The 25,784-nt window shown below is 34.8% G+C and overlaps 1 protein-coding gene across 1 annotated transcript; it reads right to left on the reverse strand.

The window, feature by feature from the left end:
• Positions 1-13,949: 13,949 nt before the first annotated feature.
• Positions 13,950-16,436, reverse strand: LOC145069271 (putative serine/threonine-protein kinase PBL22). The gene is made up of 3 exons (XM_079016217.1): positions 15,371-16,436; positions 14,747-14,853; positions 13,950-14,636 (listed from the first exon to the last, which is right to left on the reverse strand). Exons 1-3 carry the CDS (start codon positions 16,271-16,273, stop codon positions 14,033-14,035), a joined length of 1,614 nt encoding a protein of 537 aa, XP_078872343.1. The 5' UTR covers positions 16,274-16,436; the 3' UTR covers positions 13,950-14,032.
• Between the last annotated feature and the right edge of the window lie 9,348 nt (positions 16,437-25,784).

The raw sequence follows: 25,784 nt of genomic DNA on the forward strand, positions 1-25,784 counted from the left end.
ATATTAAGTCACCCTTTACCTACCTTGTTAAGTCCAAGTTAGTGTGCCGGTTAACCACACACGCTCCACTAACGACTTTGACAAAGTGTAAAGTGTAATTTCATGGATTAGCACCTTATTCACATTTTTCCTAAGTAACTAAGATTGGGTATTATTAAGAGTTTTAGTTACTTAGTATTATCATTAATACTTTTAATGAAGGGAGAATTCTAGTCCTGTCAAACCCGTTCGGCTAACGACCCTCCACCAGTCAAGCAAGCGGTGGGTGAGAGTGGACACCCATTAAGTTGCCATTTTATAGGCAACAACCTTATACCCACCTTATAGACCGGCTTCGTGAATGAGGCGTACTAGCGGTAAGACTGACTTTACTCTTATACATATATATTATTAACTTATAATATTATAAAGTATAAGGGTTGAATTTTAACTTTTAAAATTCTAAGGGCTAACTTGGAATTAAAGTATTCATACTTGAAAACTTTTCAAATTCCAAAACTTGAGGGCAAGTTTTGAAACTATTCAAAACTAATTAATTCCATAACTTATGTGTTTAAAGTAGTTTTAATCCAAAAACTCTTCAAGTTCCATAACTTGAGGACAAGTTATGGAAGACTTTAAACTAATAAAAGAACTAACTTTTTCTTTATTTTATAACTTATGGATTTAACTATGGTTACATATTTTTCTTTTAATGAAGTGACTCTTGAACTTCCATAACTTGAGGACAAGTTATGGAGTCATAAAAAGTTATTCAATGACACAAGACTCTTCATTTTGTAACCATTGCCAACTCTTATGAATTTTATGAGTCTTTAATGTGACTCTTCATGTAACTTGAGGACAAGTTACACAAACACATTTTATACTCAACTCTTAGATTAAAATGGATTGAAAACAACTATTTCACTCAACATTTCTATTAATCTAAGCAACTCATAAGAACAAGATAATTCAAATCAAACTTTTTCATGTAATTAGTCTAAACCTTAAACTAATACAAAACATGAATCTATTGACAATTATCTTTGAAAATGGATTAGCATGAACATTACCACATCAAAAACAAGTTTATAAGATCAAAAACAACTTAGGGTAATGTTCCTAGTCCATTTCTAGCCAAAAAACTCGAAAATATGCTGTCTGGGGGTCCAACTCGTCGAGTGCATGAACAAACTCGGCGAGTTGGATCGAATTCATCAGTTTTTAGGCATGGACTCGTCGAGTCTCCTGATGGACTCGCCGAGTCTGATGGCCAGACAGCACCATATTCGTTTTTTCAGCTTCTATTGCAGGTATAACAAGAAAACAAGCCTAGACTCTGATACCACTGTTGGGTTTTGAGCATTCTAACACTCCTAAGTGTACATGCAACCCTAAATACCTTGGATCTATGTTTTCTCTATTATACATGCAAATAAGAATATCCAAGGTATTATCCTAATCTAGCATACAAACACAATGACTATAGCAAGATAGAATACATACCTCTTTGGAGAAGAAAGTCTTCATGAAGCTTGAGTGTCTAGTGCCCCAAGTGTGACACCTCAAATGGAATCACAATCATCAAAACACTTGGAATGACTTGAGAGAATTCTACACTCATCAAAATCGGCTAGCCCTTTCTTCACACACACTAGTGTGATTCTAGTCACCAATTTTGCCAAGAATAATATCTTTATATAGTGTTACAATTAGGGTAAACCCTAATTGTCATGACTTTCCATTTCCTTGGATCCATGGGTACAAATACACCATGGAGCATCCATGAACCATCCTATGGGTTTTAGCCCAACTTGATTATCCATGGAGCATTAGCCCACTATACAAGTATGGATGATTTACACAATCAACCCATATATTTAATTAGTCTTCTTTTGATCACTTAATTAATCCTAGATTAATTCTTGATCAATACTAATTAAATAATCTTATTATTCTTATTATTAATATACTAGAACTTATAATATATTAATAACCATAAGTGTCTTATTTCTCTCATCCAAGTGCATGATGGTATGCAACCCAAATGGACCATGCCGGGTCGGGTCAAGTCTTACCAAATATAGTTATGGACTTAGACATTAATCCAACAGTCTCCCACTTGGATAAGTCTAAAACTATTATTGCATATGACTTCAGGAACCAACTGGGAATCGTAGCTCTCAAACGCTTCTGTCGAACTCTGACCTTGTAGATGAACTCTGACCTTTGTCAGTGACTTGTCCATTAGATAAGGGATCATATATTCCTCCATTCTAGATATCATATGGACTGAGACATGGATTATAATAATTCTCTCTGTCCATTTGTTGTTTCCCGATTTCCGATTTATGACGACTGACTAATTGAACAAATCAAATCAGTCCTAGCCCGGCCGAGCACTTCCATTTGTCATCATCAAATCATCGAGGGGCCCACAGATATCGCTTTTATCCCGAAGGTAAAAGGAATGGATAAACTTCGACTCATATGGCTTGTTCTACTACTTGTTGAATCATACACAAAGGCACGTTTTATAGCACAGAGTTACCAAATGCGGTTTCGTGCAATCAATGTACTATCAACTCATAGTAACAACTCATATCTCTAGGTTTGAAGAATATAAGATATTATCATCTCATGATCACTCGTGATAAAATCCATGAAGTGATTCCAATGAGCGCGGGTTGAATCCAATACTCAGAACTTATGAGCACTCATGAGTGTTGTAGCCTTGTCCAACACCTTAGACCTCTACAAGCCAACCCATGACAGTCTTAATTCATATCTACTTCCAACATATGACCGACTGTGGATGGTTTGAATAACTTAGTCATTCCGGAAGAATAACCCAGTTTATTCGGGAAGTCAAAACATGCAAAGTGAAACACAATAATAATTGAATCCAATATGGTATCAACTCTTTGAACATAAATAAAACACCTTTTATTTATCACCATATGATTACACATTATTCATTGTATACTGTTTCAGCTATCAACTTTATTCTTGAATTTAAAACAATAGTTGTCCCATGCTCCAAGCATGTACACTATGTTTTCTAAACACTAGTCATGCCATACACCAAGTATGCATACTATGTTTGTCTATGATCTTTACTTTGTGAACTAGATCAATTGAACATTACTTCAATGATTCTCTTTTCACACTCCCAAATCAATACTGCAAATGCAAGAATTCCAAATTCATGCCATTTACTGGAATCTGTTAGATTCTAAACTCATATGCATTGATCCTCTTGTAACGATTATGCACAAACTCCAAAAGACTTGGCAACAATCATTACAGAGTATTCCAAAGGAGATCAACTCCTCGGAAACATCCTTCTTGCATTAAGTTTCCTAATCTTAAACAAATTGAAAATTCAAACTTTGAAACATTTCCAGATTCCATTTTGACTATCACTTCTGAACAAGAGTTGCCTCCTTACAGATTATGTCAATATGGTCCTTCCAGAATTATCACTATACTTCCAACTGTCCTTGAGTAACCAATCTTTGGTAAACCTTAGATTGTCCTCGACAATTGTTTAATCCTTTTAGTCATATCCAGTTCTAAACCTTTTCCCTTCTTAATGCCCCAGGCATTTGGAAAATTTTAGAACGGATGATTATAGCACATGTAATCGATCCTATATCCGAAGCATATGGGACACGATTCATGATGTCTCACATAAAGACTAAACTAGTCTTTTGCTATAATATGTCCATTTCAATTTGCCAAGTTCTCATAATTCAGATTATGAAAAGGGATGCCGTAATCATAATCGAATTTTAGAACGCAAATAATGGACCCATATACATAATTTCCTTATGTTGAGCCATTCCAACATGAAATTCATATATATTTCCTTGACTAAATGATTAAAACCTCACGATCTAAGCTTATAGATTTGAGATGAAGCATAATTTCCTCTCCCTTAATTATAGCAAAACAACTTTTTCCCAATTGAAACTTTTGTTTTCTATAATTAACATTGCTAGCTTGCAATAGTTAACATAATTATCATGCTCCCACTAACATGATGATTATTAGCATATCACTTATGCTCCCACTAGCTTTGACATGTACTCAGAAATCAGCTGGACTTCTAGAAATCAATACTTCATTGACTTTCTTACCAAAGTTCAGATTTCTGATGCTAGATTGTTTTGATAAAGCTGTATCAAAATCATACACCTTCCCTTAGATAGCACACTTGTGAGTCTAAAAAATTATGAAGAGGTATGCCGTAATCATAATGGTTAGACCTTTTTGCCACTTCTCACAAGTCCATGTTAGTGTGCCGGTTAACCACACGCGCTCCACTAACGACTTTGAGAATGCAAATATCACAATTGCTATCTAGCTAAAATCTACTTAGTGAAAGTGTTTCCTCACCATCATTTTCATGAATTGGAGAGAAACCTTATGACACTTAGATTTACTGGTGTATGAGTTCCTACCCATATGAATTTGTCAAAACCATAATCACAAGACAAAGATAATGACAAATCCAAACTCATATGGACCGAACTCAATCTTAATTTCTTGCCACCTGGCAGCTCAAGGGCCTGCCATTGCTTCCAAGTTGTTATGCAACACATTGAGAACTCTAAGAACTCATATGCAAAGTAAACTTTAACTGGAATGGGCACAGAATATGTCAACACGATAGGTTATAAACCTCAAGTCGTGTGCTAGTGAAGAACTTCAGGTTTTATTCTTGATTAGTTCTTGAGACTTTCAAGACCTTTAAGACTCCCACTGTCCTCTTGACCTATAAGACTCCCTTGTCAAATATCCAAGAGATAGTGTAGATTCTAATCAAGACAAACACTTCACACAATTGGCCTAAGTTGGTCTTTGTTTTATCCAAAACATCACAACTTACCAATTTCAAATGTACAAGAGTAGAAAACTTTTACTCTTACATTTGACAAGTGTTTTAAACCTTCTTTTGAGACATGTCACTCAAGTTACAATCTTGGAGTATGACTCTAAGACTTGTATTGGAACGAAGTATGACTCATCTTCTTGATTTAACCACTTCAACAATTCAAGTTCCCTCTTCTTAGTCATAAGAATGCACTAAGATTTCCTTAGAGAACTAATTGTGCTATGGTATCTTAATCATTAAGATGATCACAAAAGCTGATACTAAAGTACTCTCCCATCTTTTCAGATTTGAGAAACTTTTATCCTTCTGCCTAATTTGATTCTTCTTATTCGCTCTGCCTTACATTGGAACCATTTCCAATGTCTCAGAGTTACACTTAAGCTTGTAAGTATAATCATATTTACTGAGCTTTAGTAAACTATGACGAATAGTTTAATCAATCTTTTTGTGGTGGACTTGACCAGTGCACAAGAATGTGTACTTGATCCCTTAGTCCTTTACTTGACTCACACATCCATGTGAATAAGTAATTAGTCTTAATTTCCCAAAACTTGAAAGTTCTCATTCATCATGCTATACAACTTGCATGATTCCAAGTTCCGGTCCACTTGAAACTTGGGTGATGAGAATCTTTCCTTATTTGGTAAATTTAGACATTACCACAAATGGAAGAATCAATTTTATATTTCCACTCTTGCTCTTAATGGAATCATATAAGCAACAATTTTCCCTCAAATGCAATTGTAAGGATATTTTAAAATAAATAAAATCAAAATTTTTTTTTCTTTTATTTTAAAACTTTGCGGAAAAACTTATCCTTACAATCCATATGAAAACTTGTTGTTACCTATTCCTAAGAAATATCTCATAACTCCTAAGAAGTAGCTCAAGAATTTGATTTTTCAAACTATACGATAGAAATCCATCTATGCGATCAGATTCAGCATATTCTTTCTTTAAGTTTCTTCACTTTTCTTTGATTCTTAAAACATCACCATGTGACCCAGTCACATCAAGTGTCAAGAATCTCAGAATAGAAACTTAACAGAGTTAGATAGTGGACTTTACCTGAAGTAGAGTCAAACTTATTGACTTTAACAACCTTAGGTAAATTTTGGCAGCTTCGCAACCAATGCCCCTTCCTTTGGCAATATAAACATATGGACCCTTTGATAATGGTACACGAGACTATCACAGACTTAGTTTTTCTCTTTACCATTTGGTCAACCGAGTTGACTATGGCTGATCCCTTTCCATCGGGAAGAGAGAGCTTTACTAGATATCCAATGTCATCATTGTCAATGTCCATAAAGTTTTAGGAAGTTGATCTTAGCAAACAGATAAGATCATTAAGGGTCTTGTCATAGTCTGTTTCATAGGTTTCCTAAAGGAACTCACTATGTGACTTAGAAAGTGATTGAACCACCAACTTTCTCAAGACTTTGACACCCAACTCTCCCGGCTTGTCAATATGTGACTACATCTCCAAGATGTGACCACACCTTGACCTTGCCTTGCCAATAGGGCTTGAGTGACCTTAAACTTTTCAAGAACTTATGGGTTAGGGAGAATAATTGGAGGAGGAGAAAGAAGTATGATATCCCTGGGACATCATCTTCATTAGGAAACCTTGTTTCAAGAGATTTGGGAAGATCATAAATGTCTAAACCAGACATCTTTTTGGGAGATATTCAAGATAGTTGATCTTAAGTCCTTAATATGACACCCAATATGAAATATTAAGGCTAGGACCCAACAAACTATTTTATAACTTAGAAGAGGTATGCCGTAATCCAAGCTATAAAATATTTGAAGGTAGGTGAATGACGATTCACCAATTTCCACCAAGATAAACAAAATGTATTATTAGGTTTTAATTGGTTTTGAAACTCCTAGATCTTTGAGATTCATTGAACTGTTCAATGGCATGTTTCAATCTCGAGTGTGCCCTTCAGGTTTTGTGACTGGGATGCCGAGGATCACAAAACAAGGTGTGAAGGAACCATGCAAATCACTTGGTACCCTTAATAAATTACCCCTCAATCGATGTGCCGGTTAACCACACACGCTCCATCGATACTATGATAAATATTAAGTCACCCTTTACCTACCTTGTTAAGTCCAAGTTAGTGTGCCGGTTAACCACACACGCTCCACTAACGACTTTGACAAAGTGTAAAGTGTAATTTCATGGATTAGCACCTTATTCACATTTTTCCTAAGTAACTAAGATTGGGTATTATTAAGAGTTTTAGTTACTTAGTATTATCATTAATACTTTTAATGAAGGGAGAATTCTAGTCCTGTCAAACCCGTTCGGCTAACGACCCTCCACCAGTCAAGCAAGCGGTGGGTGAGAGTGGACACCCATTAAGTTGCCATTTTATAGGCAACAACCTTATACCCACCTTATAGACCGGCTTCGTGAATGAGGCGTACTAGCGGTAAGACTGACTTTACTCTTATACATATATATTATTAACTTATAATATTATAAAGTATAAGGGTTGAATTTTAACTTTTAAAATTCTAAGGGCTAACTTGGAATTAAAGTATTCATACTTGAAAACTTTTCAAATTCCAAAACTTGAGGGCAAGTTTTGAAACTATTCAAAACTAATTAATTCCATAACTTATGTGTTTAAAGTAGTTTTAATCCAAAAACTCTTCAAGTTCCATAACTTGAGGACAAGTTATGGAAGACTTTAAACTAATAAAAGAACTAACTTTTTCTTTATTTTATAACTTATGGATTTAACTATGGTTACATATTTTTCTTTTAATGAAGTGACTCTTGAACTTCCATAACTTGAGGACAAGTTATGGAGTCATAAAAAGTTATTCAATGACACAAGACTCTTCATTTTGTAACCATTGCCAACTCTTATGAATTTTATGAGTCTTTAATGTGACTCTTCATGTAACTTGAGGACAAGTTACACAAACACATTTTATACTCAACTCTTAGATTAAAATGGATTGAAAACAACTATTTCACTCAACATTTCTATTAATCTAAGCAACTCATAAGAACAAGATAATTCAAATCAAACTTTTTCATGTAATTAGTCTAAACCTTAAACTAATACAAAACATGAATCTATTGACAATTATCTTTGAAAATGGATTAGCATGAACATTACCACATCAAAAACAAGTTTATAAGATCAAAAACAACTTAGGGTAATGTTCCTAGTCCATTTCTAGCCAAAAAACTCGAAAATATGCTGTCTGGGGGTCCAACTCGTCGAGTGCATGAACAAACTCGGCGAGTTGGATCGAATTCATCAGTTTTTAGGCATGGACTCGTCGAGTCTCCTGATGGACTCGCCGAGTCTGATGGCCAGACAGCACCATATTCGTTTTTTCAGCTTCTATTGCAGGTATAACAAGAAAACAAGCCTAGGCTCTGATACCACTGTTGCGTTTTGAGCATTCTAACACTCCTAAGTGTACATGCAACCCTAAATACCTTGGATCTATGTTTTCTCTATTATACATGCAAATAAGAATATCCAAGGTATTATCCTAATCTAGCATACAAACACAATGACTATAGCAAGATAGAATACATACCTCTTTGGAGAAGAAAGTCTTCATGAAGCTTGAGTGTCTAGTGCCCCAAGTGTGACACCTCAAATGGAATCACAATCATCAAAACACTTGGAATGACTTGAGAGAATTCTACACTCATCAAAATCGGCTAGCCCTTTCTTCACACACACTAGTGTGATTCTAGTCACCAATTTTGCCAAGAATAATATCTTTATATAGTGTTACAATTAGGGTAAACCCTAATTGTCATGACTTTCCATTTCCTTGGATCCATGGGTACAAATACACCATGGAGCATCCATGAACCATCCTATGGGTTTTAGCCCAACTTGATTATCCATGGAGCATTAGCCCACTATACAAGTATGGATGATTTACACAATCAACCCATATATTTAATTAGTCTTCTTTTGATCACTTAATTAATCCTAGATTAATTCTTGATCAATACTAATTAAATAATCTTATTATTCTTATTATTAATATACTAGAACTTATAATATATTAATAACCATAAGTGTCTTATTTCTCTCATCCAAGTGCATGATGGTATGCAACCCAAATGGACCATGCCGGGTCGGGTCAAGTCTTACCAAATATAGTTATGGACTTAGACATTAATCCAACAGATAAACCATTTAGGACATATTTTTCCACCCAAAACTTAAAAACCAAAAATATGGGGAGGTGTGAATACTCACGATGCTTCAAAAGTTACAAGTGATGCTTTGGGATACACCAACAAGTCTTAATACCGGGATCCTATGATAATAATACACTCTAGTGAGTTTCTGTGTCACAAATCTAATACTAATATACAATTTCTACGTATAGAGAAATACCAAAACTTACTTTAAGAATTGGGTTTTAATTACTTGTTGACAAATTTTTCTGAAATTTTGGAATTTTGTATGTTCAAATACAATTTTAGGTGATATTTTCCAGATTTTGTATTATTAATTGTAGAGCATTTTAATATTTTCAACGTTGTTTTAAATAAGAAAAATCCAAAATATTATCAAACAGTTTCCAAAAATCTTCAAACATTAGATTTTTTTTCTAAATACAGTAAAGATCTTCCAAAAAAGTTTACTTGAATTTTTGATGTGTTTAATTATTTTTCCTTTATTTAATTTCTCAAATCAACACAAATTCATGAAAAATAGTGAACAGTTAATAAAATTCTCCAAACTTTTAGTGTCACCTATATACAATGAATATAAGGTGGGAAAAATATCAAAAGTGGCTTTCATATAGTAGAGTCCGGTTTTCATGATTTATGTGTATTAAATGTGAGAAAATTGGCATAAATAGTAAACATATTACATAATTCTTCAAAAATTTGGTACAGTTTTTATTTTATAAATAAAAGCTGAAAAAATTAACTAAATCATTTTCAATTAGTTTAACCTATTTTTATGATTTTTGTGTATTTATTCTAGCAAAAATAGAAATAAATATCATATAGATCATAAAATTTCTAACAAAATTTATTTGTATTTAAAATGTAATACACGATGTTAAATGATTTCTTGTGATTTTTAGAACAGTTTAACTATTTTTCTTTGATTTATTCTTATAAATAAGAATTAATTCATAAAAAATTACCAAACAATAAGGAAAATTAACCAATCTTTTTATTTATGATTAATATGTGATATAAGGTATTTTAATGAAGTTTTATAATTTTTAGATAAGTGGATCTAGTTTTCATCAATTTAGTCTATTAAACATTTATTAAATCAGGAAAAATAAGAAATTTTCATGGAAAAGACTTTAAATTTATTTATGGAGTTCTTATAATGTCCAGAAGATGCAAAAATGATCAAATATGGTTTTAAACATTCATAATTATACTTTAATATTTATTTCTCTTCAAAAAAATATAAATTTAAAATCAACATTAAAAAATCATAAAAATGCATGCAACTTCATGAAACGTCTTTACTAAGTGTATAGGTCACATCAGAAATTTCCCAGAATTTATTGACCATAAAAAATATTTTATGTGAATTATTGCTTTATTTTCTTGCAATAATTATAAAAATTCAAGAAAAGTAAGTTATTTTCTGAAAATTTCCAAAAATTCTCATTTTGTTGATGGGATTCTGGGAAGAATAATATTCATGTTAAAAATGAATTTTAGATAGTTTGGTGGATTTAAATCACTTCATGCATGAGTTTGAACCTTTTAACAACATGTTTTAATCATCAAGCATCTTAGGCTTAAAGATCAACACATGCATGTTGGTTTAAGGACATGCATGATTTTGAAAATTAAAAATCATTTTTGAAAGAAAGCATTGGTTCATATTATGATTTATCCACCAAGCCTAGTATAAAATGGTTTATTTTGATTTTGACATAGGTTTGGATCATGGTATTCCACCATTTGCTACATGCATGATGTTTTAAGGTGAAATCCTACCACCATCATCATCAAAATCGTGTTTGTGGTATATGGTCCAAAATCTTTTCATAGAATGGAGTAGAAGTAGAAATAAATGCATAAATTGGTGAAATTATGTGTGGAAATGAAGGAAGAATGTTTTTCTTTTGTGATTACCTTAAGAAGAACACTTGAAAAAGATGATTTTTGGTGTGGAAAGAACTTCTTGGCTGCTAATTTTTGTGAGTTTGAGAGGGAGAAAGAGAGAGTTGAGTGGTGTATGTGGTGGAGTGTAAGAGAGAGTAAAGAAAGGAAGATAAAGTGTGGAGGAGAAGTAAATGATTGAAATTATTATGAAGAGGTGTCTTGGAGAGAGGGTGGCCGAATTTTGGGAGGATGAGAGATGCCCTCTCTCTCATAATTACATTTAAATCATTTTCCTACATTTTATAAACTTTAAAAAAAATTTATAAAATTTATTTAGGTTTTGATTTATGCATTATTCTTTGATAATTTAGCTTATAACTTTAGGAATAAGATAAATGGTTTAATATTTCCTATCTTTGATTATGTCCAATAATTTAATTATTTTAACTTGTTATTATAAGGTTCATAACAAATTTTATGGAGTTTTAGGTGTTAAATTTTATATTTAGGGTTCTAGGGCTTTTTAGGGTTTTGTGATTTTGTTAGATATCTAACCACATATGGAAGTGAAATTAAAAGTTTTTACGTTATTTTAGGGTTTGATATATATATATATATATATATATATATATATATATATATTTTAATTATAAGAAATATTTGTAGCTTGTTCTAATTCGGGTATTGACATTCTCTACAGTAGTTGAACAATTCATTTGAATTGTAAGAGTCAAGTATAATAGTCCTGGATTTTAGTTGGATCCAAGTTTCTACATAATTTTGACCTGATTTCTACTGCTAGGTCAAATGTATGAGTTGTGTACATGATTTATGCAAAGGTGTTCAAGTCGAAGAATGACCTGAATTTGACAGTTGTCACTTTGTCCCCCAGTCGAAAGAATTTCGTCCTGAAATTCAGTTAACGTCATCATTCGTCAACACATGGAATAATTGAGGATATTTTTCCTTCATGAAGTCCTCATGTTCCCAGGTGTACTCCGGCCCGTGTTTTGAGTTCCATCGAACTTTCACAATTGGAATCTTGCTCTACTTGAGTTGTTTCACCACTCTGTCAAGTATTTCTATCGGTTCCTCGATGAAATTCAGCTTATAATCGATCTGGATTTCATCTAGAGTACTATCAATGATTCATCAGCTAAACATTTCCTAAGATTAGAGACATGAAATGTGTCGCGAATAGCACTCAACTCCTGAGGTAACTTGAGTTTATACGCTACCGGACCGATCCTTTAAATGACCTCAAATGTTCCTACATATATTGGGCTTAGTTTTCCTTTCTTTCTGAGGCTTACAAGCCCTTTCCAAGGCAATACCTTTAGAAGAACCATGTCTCTGACTTGGAATTCTAAACGTTTTCGACGGTTGTCTGCATAACTTTTCTGACGATCTCTAGCGATTTTAAGCCTGTCTCTGATGATAGCAATCTTTTCAGTTGTTTCCTAGATAATGTCGAGTCTATTCAATTGTCTTTCTCCGATTTCTGTCCAACATAATGGAGAACGAAACTTACGTCCATACAATGCTTCATACGTAGCACATTGGATACTCGTATGGTAACTATTATTGTAGGAGAAATCTATTAGAGGCAAATGAGTATGGTAACTATTATTGTAGGAGAACTCTATTAGAGGCAAATGAGTATCCCAATTTCCCTTGAATTCAATGTCACACGCCCGTAGCATATCTTCCAAGGTTTGTATTGTTCTCTGCGTCTGACCGTCTGTCTGAGGGTGGTAAAATATGCTCAAATTTATCTAGGTTCCCAAGGCCTTCTGTAACATCCACCAAAATCGTGATGTGAAACGGCTATCTCTATCAGAAATGATAGATAGAGGTACACCATGCAGAGCCATAATTTTGTCAATGTAGATTTGGGCCAGTTTTTCCATCTTGAAATCTTCCCGAATAGGGAGAAAGTGAGCAGATTTTGTCGGTATGTCCACCATGACCCAAATCGAATCATGACCTTTAGAACTTCTAGGAAGTTTGGTGACAAAATCCATGGATATTTGCTCCCATTTCCATTGTGGAATTTCGGGTTGTTGCAATAAGCTGGATGGTTTCTGATGTTCAGCTTTGACTATTGAGCATGTCAAACACTTCCCAACATACAAGGAAATGTCATTTTTCATTCCAGGCCACCAATGGTACTCTTTAAGATCTTTGTACATCTTATCCGCTCCAGGGTGAATTGAGTATTTAGATCGATGAGATTCATCTAGTACCATGTCTCTCAGATTGTTAACCTTTGGAATCCAAAATTTGTTCTTAAAATAACGTACGCTGTCAGATTGTTAACCCTTGGAATCCAAAATTTGTTCTTAAAATAACCCTTAGATTCATCTAGTACCATGTCTCTCAGATTGTTAAACCATGCAAAGTTTCACCTTGCAGACTTTCCTTGATCAAGGCTTTCTCCTGGGCATCAATGATTTGAGATTTCAAGCTTGTCTGTATTACCATTCCCAAAGCTCTCACACAGGAAGGTTTCACTCTTTCTTTTCTGCTAAGCACATCGGCTACTACATTAGCCTTGCCTAGGTGGTATCATATTTCGCAGTCATAATCACTAAACAACTCTACCCATCTCATTTTTCGCATATTTAACATTTTTTTATCTAGGATATGCTGAAGGCTTTTGTGGTCGGTATAAATGATGCACTTGGTTCTATACAAATAATGCATCCATATATTAAACATTTACTCTTTAAAATATGACATAAATTTACAACATACATTTTTGTCTGTCGTAAATCATTGATATTTTACGATATATGACATAAGGTTCATGACAGACTTCTTTGCCTGTCATAAAACAGTTGTCTGTCAAGAAAAGCCTTTTTCTAGTAGTGATTGTAATAAAATAAATAAATAAAAAAAACAACTTGGTAGAAAAGATATAGGTATCGTTATTAGTTGGTGTTAATTTGGTAAATCTTGATGCTGCAATGCATATATGTAACAAATTGTCTTGTCCAAATGAGGATTTTACAAACAAACACTACCTATAATTGATACAGCATGATAAAGAGGCAAACCTAATTCAATGCACGCATGTTCTTGCTTTTGTTCATAAATGCAATAATAGAGTTCGACAAAATCAAAAAGACAAACCACAAGAAGCTAAGTTTCACCAATATCGTTGTTATCAACAATATAAACAGGGTGATCACCAACCACGAAAGTACTGGTTTATTTGTCAACGGTTTAATCATAACCGAGCTCTTTGGTGAACCAAACCATAGAGCAGCTTCATCGTCATCACTAGGTTTCGAATCAAGCACCAACTTTAATAGGCCATCATAAGCAAAATCGTGATTATGTTTCTGGAAAATCGTTATCAACTTGTGTCGTCTACTTGAATCATCATTGTTGGAATATGAGTCAGACACCAGTTTCGCAATATCAGAGTCCAAATCACCATGGCCATCATCATAGTACTGTAACAGCCCATGGTAAGTAAGACCCTTTTTGTCATCAAGATATTTGTCATACAAACAGAGAACCTCATCGACCAAGGCGCTAATTTGCTCGTGACCATATTCAACGTTAACGTTTGTAACCACCAGGAAGGCAACTAGCTCTTCTCTACTAAGACCACCGTCTCTATTTATATCAAATAGATCGAAAATTTTCCCCACACTACATTACATGGTGAAATACGATAATGTTAGCAGCGCACATGGAAATGAAGGATCGATGGAGAGATTAACATAACAGTTAGTTTATAAATTAAACAAATATAAGGTTACTTGGTTCGGTGTTTGATGAGCGTAGCAAAGGAAGATTTTGGAGTCTCGTTTTGCAATCCCCGTGATATTGGTATCAAATTAGATTTCTCACCGTTTCTCAAAGATAACTGTGTCACATGTACAACATCCACATGCATTAATTATTTCAGGCTGCAATGGCGTTACATATATGATCTTTGTTATACACTAGTTTATAACCCGTGAGAACCACGGTTATAAAATTAATTAAACTATTATAGTGAGAACTTAAAATTATCAATCAATTATTTCAAATAAATTATTAAGTAGGAGATATTTTTTTATTTATATAAAATTATAATTGTTAACTTAAATAAATATGTGAAATTACATCACTTTATAATTTGTATTAATTTTAATTTAATTTTTATTCTAATGTAATTAGAGTGAGAAATTTAAATTTTAAAATTTAAAATTGAGAATTAATAGGTTGATAAATGACATGCATTAATGAAGAAGCCTAATAGGGTGATACATGGCAAAAATAGAATAAAATATTCATTAATTAGAATGCTTAATAAGATATAACATGTCAAAAGGACATTAAAACTATTTTTTTATTAGAATATGGATTATATTCGTGGTATAAATAAAAAACTTATATACCTCGATGTTTAGTGATTCTTCAAGCTCTTTCAAAACAAGATCCATGGGAAAGCGTTGTTGTCGATCTTCACGCAGGCATCCATATGCAATCTTTAAGAATTTGTTCATTGAGTATGAGCTCATTTGTTTCCTTAAACTAGGATCGATAATCGTGTGGAAATTATTCATTTTAAAGTAGTCTAATAACAACAAGCCTTGGTCGTCTCTAATGGTGCACAGCCTCCCGCACAAAAGTTCAAGTAGTACCATGCCGAAAGAATACACATCTGATTCTTTGGTGACGATGCCAGTAGTGATGTATTCTGGTTCACAGTAACCAGGTGTTCCACAAGCGTGGGTGATAATAGCACTTCTATCTAGACCTGATAAACTTAACTTGGATAATCCAAGATCAGAAATTTTAGCAACCCAGTTGTGATCTACCAAAATGTTTGCGCTTTTTATATCCCGATGGATTATGGCCTGATGCTTTCCCACATGATTATGGAGGTGTTCCAATCCACGAGCAATACCTACACATATTTTGAGTCTTTCCGGCCAGGTAAGAATATTGTAAGTCGTATTATGATGCGTTAGATATTGATCCAAACTTCCTCGCTCTACATATTCATAAACAAGGATTTTCTCCTTCCCTTCTTCGCAATAACCAAGAAGAGAGATCAAGTTTGGATGTTTTTGACCGGAGAGCAACGCAATTTCTGTCAAAAACTCTTTTGACCCTTGTCCGAACTGCTCATATAGCCGCTTTACAGCGACTGTGATAAGCTTTCCAGATATTAAGAGCTCTCCTCTGTACACCCGACCGTACCCCCCTTTTCCGATACAAGTTTCGAAGTTGTTGGTTGCTATTTCAATCTCTCTGAATGAAATTTTGAGGTGTTCCGACTCTTTCAGTTGAGACATTTTCAGACCGAAATATACCAACAATCGAGATTCCAGAGGCAAATAAAAAGTAAAACTAATTAAAAGTAAGAACGAGTACTTTACCTTAGAAGAGAAACAGGGCGTGATTAAGAAATCTGAAGTTTCCGTATCGGGTTGTGTTGTGGGTGCAACAATTCAAACAAGTGGGACATATTGTATAAAGTACTATAAACACATTTTCTTCGAGTCAACATCTTTATAGTCTACTCTTCGGTCTTCACTTCCAATAATTTATCGATTGCCGACAGTTTTTAATGTTTGTTTTATTCAATGATTTGATTTTACGACGCATCACTCGTCATCCACTTCCTTTGTCCTTTACTTCGTTTTCATCGTGACCAGAATTTTCGAGGAAATATCATAGTAATTTCATATTTATCCACGTGATGTAATGTAGAGCTAATTAAATAGGAGAGAGGACTCCATTATATCTTAAAAACCCATAATTTTCCACTAAAAATTCCATGATGCGTTATTGAACTTCATATTATTCTCTTCTATTTTATATTCAATTAATGTTTCTTCGACCTCTATGCATCAACATTGTATACAATTTGTGAGTCCATCACGTATAACTATGTCCAATTTATTTTTGGTTGACAAATTTCGTATAACTAATTCTTTTAGCCGGCAAATTTTGGTTGCCATATAAATCACATTTTAATACCAATAATCAAACATAATTCAAAAATATTAGTCAGTGTATTCAGGGGAGGAACACAAGTACCATAAGTAGGGGGCCACAATTAAAACTTCAAAACAAAACCGTATAAAACCGTATAGACAAAAAAAATGTTCAAAATGATAACATAAAAATTTAAGACAAGAAAACTAGTAACAAAATATTTTTACGTCTCTCTTCAAAATTGAAGTCATTGATTTTTTCTATTTTTAAAATCTTGCAACAGTAATGCTAGACATTTATTTTTATCCAAAACAATCTCTAATAGGTGTTCATAGATAAAATTAACACTTTCATTTTAAATAACTCGTTAATAGACAATTGTTTTTTCACGTTGGATATGTATTATAGTAGCAATTAATAAATAACAGTATATAGTACTAAAATAAAATAACAGAGGACAAATCTGTTATATCAAACAACAATATTTTTATAATATTTTTATAAAATATGAGTATAATCGTTTTAGACTTTTAGTGTTTTACATATGGATTTGTATGTTATCATTTTTATTAATTCCACTATATACTAATATATAAAATAAATAAGTTAACATAAGGATTTTGCATACTATAATTCTACAAAAATAATAAATTAAAAATAGATGTTATCATTATTAATAAAGTAAATTTGCCAGCCTACACTATACCACTATATACCAATCTTACACTCCACAAGTTTACAGAATAAATAAATAAATAAATGTAAATACCCAAAGAGAGTTAAAAGAGAGAGAAAAAAAAAAAACATGTTCACCATTGTGGAGAGGAGATCGAGAGGTCAAAAGGGTATCGGAGAGGGACAGCATTCACTATTTTGCCGGCACCGAGCAGAGCACACAACGGAAAAAAGAAAGAGGCAGAGAAGCTACAGTCCGACGACGGAGAAGCAGTAGTCCGGCGAGTGGCGACAGAAACCGGTATGGGAGATGCAGTTGGGCGGCGGCGGCGGTGTTATTCCGGTGAGATTTTGACGGTTTCTGGAGTCGAAATATTTTGTTCTTTATTGTTTTCTTAAACTCAAATCTTTGAGTTCAGAATTTTGTATCTTAGATTAGAGTTTTTCTTTTCTTTTATAGAGTTAAAGAGATAGTTTATTAGCTTAATTAGTTTCCTAATATCATCCGGTTTCTTCTCCCTTGATTTTATCAATGATTTTCTTGATTTGATCAGTGATTTTCGGATGATTTTTTGGGTTAATAACCAAATTTTGTAACTTACATTACATATAAAACAGAGCTCAAAACAGAAGGGGCCAAATTAGCAAATAGCAAAATATAATGATTGGATTCATTTATAAAAAAAAATTATCTATATATATCATGTATTAGGAGGCTGAAAACCAGGGAGGCCATGCCCCCCTTGGCCTCTCTTACCGTCCGCCACTGAGTGTATTATAATTGTTCTCGATAAGTTTTTATATTTGAAAACAATTTCTAAGTATATATTGATAATAATATAACATATCTTTTTCAATACCATGGATTAGACGATTATTCATAAATATGTAAGCCTCGTTAGAATTTTTACATAAATGTGGAATCATTTTTATGCATTTTTTCTTCTGTTTTATCACTTTGCACAAAATGACTTTTAAAGCAGTTTGCACCATGGTGAAACCCTCATTTCTCAAGCCCATGAGAAGGAAACCCTGCAAATCCACATATACACATTTCCCTTTGACCATCAAAAAACTAAAACATCAGTCGGTCTAAATGTCGATCTTCCTTCCAAGTGTTGATTTTTTTTCCACATGTCAATTAAAAAGTTCATAGACACATCTTTCTTGGCAGAAACACCAGTGTGCTTAAATACATCAAAAATAATTTGTGTCGGTACTTAAATCCTACAAGCTCTCTACAATGTATTATATACTCTCAAAAAAGTATGATCATGTATGTGACAAACTGGACATATATATATATATATATATATATATATATATATATATATATATATATATATATATATATATATATATATATCATCAACCGAAAAACAATGGAATCATGATATGATATTTAAGGATGACATGATACTCCATTGGTGAAGGATGTTGGTCATCACCATCTATAAGGATAGTCAAAAGAAAATTTTGAGTGTGTGATGCTTATAGACACTCAAAAATTGTTTTCTATCTAACAGTCGTGTCAAAGAATGAAATATATTGTAATGCATACCATATATGCCAATTATGCATGTTAGGCTTTAGAGGCGATATCATTATTAGTGATACTGCTAAATTTAAATCGTAGAATTGTATCACGAAGACAAGCCAACTGTAATGCATATCATATATGTCACTATCTTGAAATATATTGTCTTGTAACACACATGATTGGGCCCTTGAGGCTATGAACTCATAGGAGGAAGTATTTACTGCCGAGTACAACCCTAAACCACAAAACCTAATGGGTAAAGAAGTAAGTCTCCATTGAATTCCCCCAAAGAAAGGACCTCTACAAACCACCATATCCTCAATCGACATATGTAATCCTTTGTCAAAGAATGATGTTGTATCATTTATGTATACAAGTTGGCATGTCATTAGGCCAAAGAATAGGTTCGTAATGTCCATACAAGATCAAAGTAAAAAGAGTTCACTCTGAGGATCACATATGTAAGAACCTGAAATTTAGCGAAAGTTAATTATTAGTCAAATATTGACCAAAATGGCAAAATGGTCAATTATAATAAATATATTAGATTATGAAGTTGTGACTTCATGAAAATGGCCAATAAGAGTTTAATTCACTTAGAAAATGTTAGATAACAAAAGCTCAAGAGAAAGAGTGCATGAGAAGATGCATTTTGGCCAAAAAGGTAAAATAGAAAATTTCATGCTTTTAGGCCAACTTTGTGACATAACAGATTAACACCTGTATTAAGTCATTGAAATATGACTTAACAAAATTATAGAGTATGTTCCAACCTTAATGTGGATATAAAGAACATCAAAAACGAGTTAGTAACGAAAGAGATATGAAGGATTAATGATTGTAGGAAAATATACCAAGGTTAGAATGGAATCAGCTAAGGACTGATGTCAAACCGGCATCGAGGCACGATGGATGAATCTCCAAGACACGATGAGCCTTCTTTGTAAGAAAGAATAGGAACACATTTCGCCGTGCGACACGGTATTTGGGTGCCATATGGGTGCCACGACACGGTGGCGAAAGTAGAGTTGTAAAGTCCCAAAAACCAAGATAAAATTTTTCATTTTCAAAATACATTTCATAAAATCCATAAAATAATCAAACATTTTTTCAAGACAAAACCATAGAAAATCAGAGTATCAAATCATCTCTTAAAACATAAATCAATAGGAGGATGTGTACGATCATGCCTTCGTTTTGCCCCGATCATCTAAAGTACCTAAAAAAGTTTAAGTCCACAACTTTAAGCCAAATCTTAGTAAGGTTACCAAAAATACTCCACACAACAATACATATACAATACATGCACACCATGCCTACAACACAAGGTTGGACCGCCTCCTGAGCCTACAAAATAAAGTTCAACCGCTCCTGAGTCTACATGTAACAACCCGAAGTTGTTCATCGCCGAAAACCCGTTCTACCCGAATAACTCGTCGGAAATCGAAATGTCCCGTTATCGTTTTTGGGCTTAGTTAACTAAAATTATATCTTTATTTTCATTCAATGAGGGTCCAAATCATTTAGGATCTCATGAATTTAGCCCAAAACATTTATTTCATAAATTTTAGAAATATCCTCGTCGGGTGACGGAAACTCAATCGGGTGCGACCCAAAGCATCGTTTAAGGCCAGTATCGGGTAGAATTTCACCGTGTCCAAGGTTTAGGAACTATATAAACATGTTTAAGCACTCATTTGAAGCTTTTTCCTTCTCTCTCTACTCTCTCTCTAACCTCTCTCCTAAATCCAAGGATTAAGTGTCCAAAACTCAAATTTAAGGCTTCAAATCCTTAAGGTACCTTCCTAGCCTTAATATATAGCATGTTTAGCTTCCAAATTAGACATTTAATCATGAAATTGGACAATATATGTGAGTTTACGGCCCAGGAGGCTGCCTAGGCCGTAAACACCATTTTGAAGGGTTTTAAGCCCTTAAACTCCTTCCTAAACTCATTTAGACTTTAGACATGGCTAAGGGACTTCAAGATATGGACTTAGAACATTTAAAACTTTGATTTTGAGCCATTTGAAGGAGTTTACGGCCAAGGCATAAGCTTGGGCCGTAAACTCATGTAAATGGGGTTTTCATGCCCTTAAACCCTTCCAAATCACTTCTATGGCTTAGATATGAATTATAGGACCTTGGTTTTAGCATTTGGACACTTGAAACATGAATTTTGGGGGATTTAAATGAGTTTACGGCCAAGGTGAGTGCTTGGGCCGTAAACTCCCCAAAACTTAACATAAATCCAATTCTAAGGTGTTAGAAAGCCATCCAACACCACCAAAAGCCTGGGAATAAATCAAGGGACCAACCAAAAATAGTTTAAGGGCCTAAAACACATCATTTATGGGATTTCTAAGAGTTTACGGCCAAGGCTTGTTCTTGGGCCGTAAACTCCAAAATTTTTGGTGTTAGAATGCAAACTAAACACCCCTAAGTCCCTTAGATGAATTTTAGAAGCCATTCTATGCAAGTTTTAGACCTTGAAACACCTTGTAGCACCATATATTAGAGTTTACGGCCATGAGGGGGGTCTCATAGGCCGTAAACTCCATAAAACCCCTCAAATGTCCCATAAAACTCATGTTAGGCCTTGGAATAATTCTATTAATCACATGCGATTTGTTTTGGGACCATTTAACACCATTTTCTTGAGAAAATAGGAGTTTACGGCCAGGAAGCCATGCTAGGCCGTAAACTCCCATATAAGGGTCTATTTTATGTTTTAAAACTATTCCAAGTCCCTAAGCCAAGTCTAGAAATTATCCCTTAAGTGTTTGAAGTCATTTGGCACCATAAACCACACCCACCATGAGTTTACGGCCGTAAACTCATGGGGAATGGGTGTTTTTAGACCAAAAGTCTTATATTAGTTTACTCATGGGGAGTGAACTCAAGCCCCAAGTCCCAAGTGTCATTTCACATCCTTAAACGCCACCCGGGTCCCTCCAAACACTCGTATCGGAGTGTTTTCGCGACTTGAAGCAAGTGTCCCTAACAAATAGCTAATCTAAGTCCTAATTAGATACAAATGTATATCTTTAAATTATACTTAGGAACCTTGCGCATTTACAAGCCCCGGATCAAAGTTTAGCATTCGAAATCGTCACGTTTCCCGTCCGGTGAGTTCATACCCCTACCCTTTTTCACTGTTTTTAACTGTTTTCAGGGGGGGAATACAAGCAAAAGTACAAGTGTTTCTTGTACTTAAACTGATTTACAATTTAATGATTTTAGTTTCTAAATGTCATGATTTCCAAAGATTATGATAACTGATGTTTCGAATTGCAGGTTAATTGTAGATTTCTTTCGAAAAGTGTTTTGATCTACATTATCTTTTGTAAAAGAAATCACACTAATTATAACAAATATAACTAATAGGATAGAACGAATGCGAATACAGATATAACTAGGTACAAATACGAATAACGAATTCGAATACTAATAGGAATACGAATACGAATACGTCTACGGATACAAATATATCTACGAATACGAATACGTCTACGGATACGAATATATCTATGAATACAAATACATCTACGAATACGAATGCGTCTACGAATATGAATACGACTACGAATACGAAATAACGCCTTTGGTTGACACTAAGACTTCGAATATACAGTTAATGTACTCCTTGAGTGTCACCAGAGTTTCGAATTTATTACGAAAATACTCCTCTGGACCTCTACTGAGTTTCGAATATATCCGCCTCAGAATGTCGACAGAGCTTCGAAATTACAACTAATTTAGTAGATTATAGTCATCCGATCGTAGAATAACTAAGGAAGTAGAACACATAATTAATACTACTCACATAGTAATTACTGGTATTTCGAAATCAGACTTAAGAACAAAACACCACACATAGGAAAATATGGGATTTTCCTGGGATAGCATTAAAATCATTAACGAACCTAGACACGAATAGACAACTCAACATATAGGAAAATACGGGATTTTCCTGGGTAACACAACAGCACATAAATCGAATAAAGAAACAAACGAATAACTATAACTATAAGGAAAATATGGGATTTTCCTGGAATGTCATAATCAACCGTTTTCGAAATTGTATCAAGGGGATTTTCTTCATCAATAACTTTTCTCGAACGTAAAGGAACTTGTCTTTCCAAAACTAAACTGCTTATGAACTCACCAGCTTTATGCTGATTTTCAAACTGCTTGTATTCTCAGGTCAACGTTAGACAGGTACACCGCAACCTTTTTGGAGAAGACGGAGCGTTCCGAAGACTCGTCTTTACTTTTGTCTATATTACATATGTATAACACATGTACAACTTTACTTTCGATCAGATGTAAACAATATTATGTAATGTAATGTTTTGTGATTACTGCTTTACTATGTGCATTGGATTTGATATTCAACGTGGAGTCAACCCCGGGAACGTTTCCGCCTTTGGTTTTCGGGGTGTGACAGATTGGTATCAGAGCCCTTGTTTATAGTGAACTAGTATACCAAAGCTTACATGGTATAAGACTATAAAAATTAAGGGGCCTAAGTGCTCTGAACTAAAAGTATCCTACAATATATAAGTATTTTCAAAAGTATTTAAGTATGCCGAGCCGTCGAAATCCATAACTATAAGTAGAACAAAACTTAAGTAAATGGGTGTTGTACACTGCGGTTAAACCTAGGCAGTTATGTAGTCGTGTCTAGGGTCAATATAGCCTGGCCAACTATATTCATTCGAGACACGGCCAACATGTGCTTGGAAGTGACTGTGGCATGCGGCATACCTAAAACTTACCCAATATCCTAAACAACGAATCGTCGCTGCAGCGAACCATGAAATACTATGGGAGTATTTCTCAAGCTGATCCTTTGCAGAAATCCTTGTATACGCGTTATTCCTTGATTATTCCTCTAGCGATAAAATGTTCTATCTTGATAACTCCTTTCTGCTTTATCGCTTTGTATGATGTTATATTTGCCCTGATGAGATATCTCCTGTCCCATATCTCTCGATTCAATTCAGAGGACTTATGATCCTCTCTTTCCTGATCTTTTTAGATCAAGATGCCTCCAAGAAAGAGACCCGGCTCAACGAACAACAACAATCCTCCTCCGCCACCACCTCCTATTCAAATCGATTTGGAAACACTTCAGGCAACCATATCCGCTACCATATCAGCTCTCTTACCTCAACTGAACTCTAGGGATTCGGGAAGTGAAACCTAAAACCCAGATGATAGCCAGGGACACCAAAAAGGGGGTTCCTATAAAGACTTCATGAACGCAAAACCGACATTCTTTGATGGCACAGGAGGTGTCATTGCCTTAACCCGATGGTTCGAGAGAATCGAATCAATCTTTGAGATATGTTGCTGTTCGGAGTCTGATAGAGTCAAGTTTGCTGCTTGCACTCTCCTCGATAAAGCTTTGACTTGGTGGAACGGCCGAGTCAAATCCCTGACCTTACCGGTAGCTAATGCTATGGGATGGGAAGTAATGAAAGAACTCCTACGTGCGGAGTATTGCCCTCGGGGTGAAATCCAGAAGCTGGAAAACGAGCTATGGAACCTAAAGATGAAAGGTTCCGATATCGCCTCTTACACTTCAAGGTTTGATGACCTGGCACTCCTTTGTCCGGGAATGGTTACCCCGGAAAGCAAAAAGATAGAAAGATTCATCTGGGGATCAACCCATCCAACAAAGGGGAACGTTATAGCAGCAAAGCTAGATACCTACGACAGTGCAAAGTGTCTGGCTCAAACTTTGATCGATCACAGTGATGTGCAAGAAGAAGCAGACACCACCCCCGAGCCCACAGAAAAGAGTGGCGAGAAAAGAAAGTTTTGGAAGAAGAAGAAGAGTCAGTCTTCCCCAGAACTCTCAAAGAAACAGCAAATAGTGACAGTTCAAGCTGCCACTATCCCTGCTGCTGTTTCTGTTGTCAATTCCACATCTCAAGCACCTGTCACTGGATATGTCGGTATCCTCCCATGGTGTAACCATTGTAGTTACCACCATCGCATCCCTGGCCCTTGTCGTGCAAAGTTTTGTAGAAGCTGTGGCCAGGAAGGTCACCTCGCACGCACCTGCAAAACCCCAACCCCGTCAACTAGTCAGGCTTCCGGAGCAGGTATCGGTCAAACCTACTACAATTGTGGAGAGGTAGGACACTATAAACGAAACTGTCCGAAGACAGTAACATCTGGCAACACCAGTACAGTCCTAACCATGGGACAAGAAAGGACAGCCGCCGATCCCACCGTTGCTACAGGTATACTTCTCTTTGATAAATCTCGTGCCTGTGATCCTGCTCGATTTTTAATGTGGTAAAATTTTCTAAATCTTTTGTCAATGATCGAAACGTGCACCGTCAAAATAACTAACCAGTAAGATAGAGAAACGGGAAATTAACAGTTCTTTCCTCTCAATGTCTATCCTGAAGGATTCCCAGGAGTTTCTTTCGAGCATCTAGTTTAGTCTCACATCAAACCTTTCGAGATCTTCGTAGAGATCGGTTCTGCAACCTTCAGGTTTCGGATGCCATTAGAGCTTGGTAATATCTATCTAGACCATCACGTCTCGAATCCTTAGAAGCGTCTTCCCAACGAAACCCTAGTGATTCCTTGAGGAAACCGAAGTCATTCAGGGATGGAGCTTCCACGAG

This window comes from Lactuca serriola, chromosome 8, assembly GCF_051521515.1.
Source record: "Lactuca serriola cultivar US96UC23 chromosome 8, Lser_US96UC23_V15, whole genome shotgun sequence".
Classification (NCBI taxonomy): Eukaryota; Viridiplantae; Streptophyta; class Magnoliopsida; order Asterales; family Asteraceae; genus Lactuca; species Lactuca serriola.

Bases quoted from the DNA above. Each gene is read 5' to 3' on its own strand.
- LOC145069271 (XM_079016217.1), bottom strand. From the start codon at position 16,273: ATGTCTCAACTGAAAGAGTCGGAACACCTCAAAATTTCATTCAGAGAG. The intron at 14,854-15,370 runs GTATATAAGTTT...CATGTGACACAG, and splicing joins AAGAATCACTAAACATCGAG to TTATCTTTGAGAAACGGTGA. The intron at 14,637-14,746 runs GTAACCTTATAT...CATGTAATGTAG, and splicing joins CTCATCAAACACCGAACCAA to TGTGGGGAAAATTTTCGATC.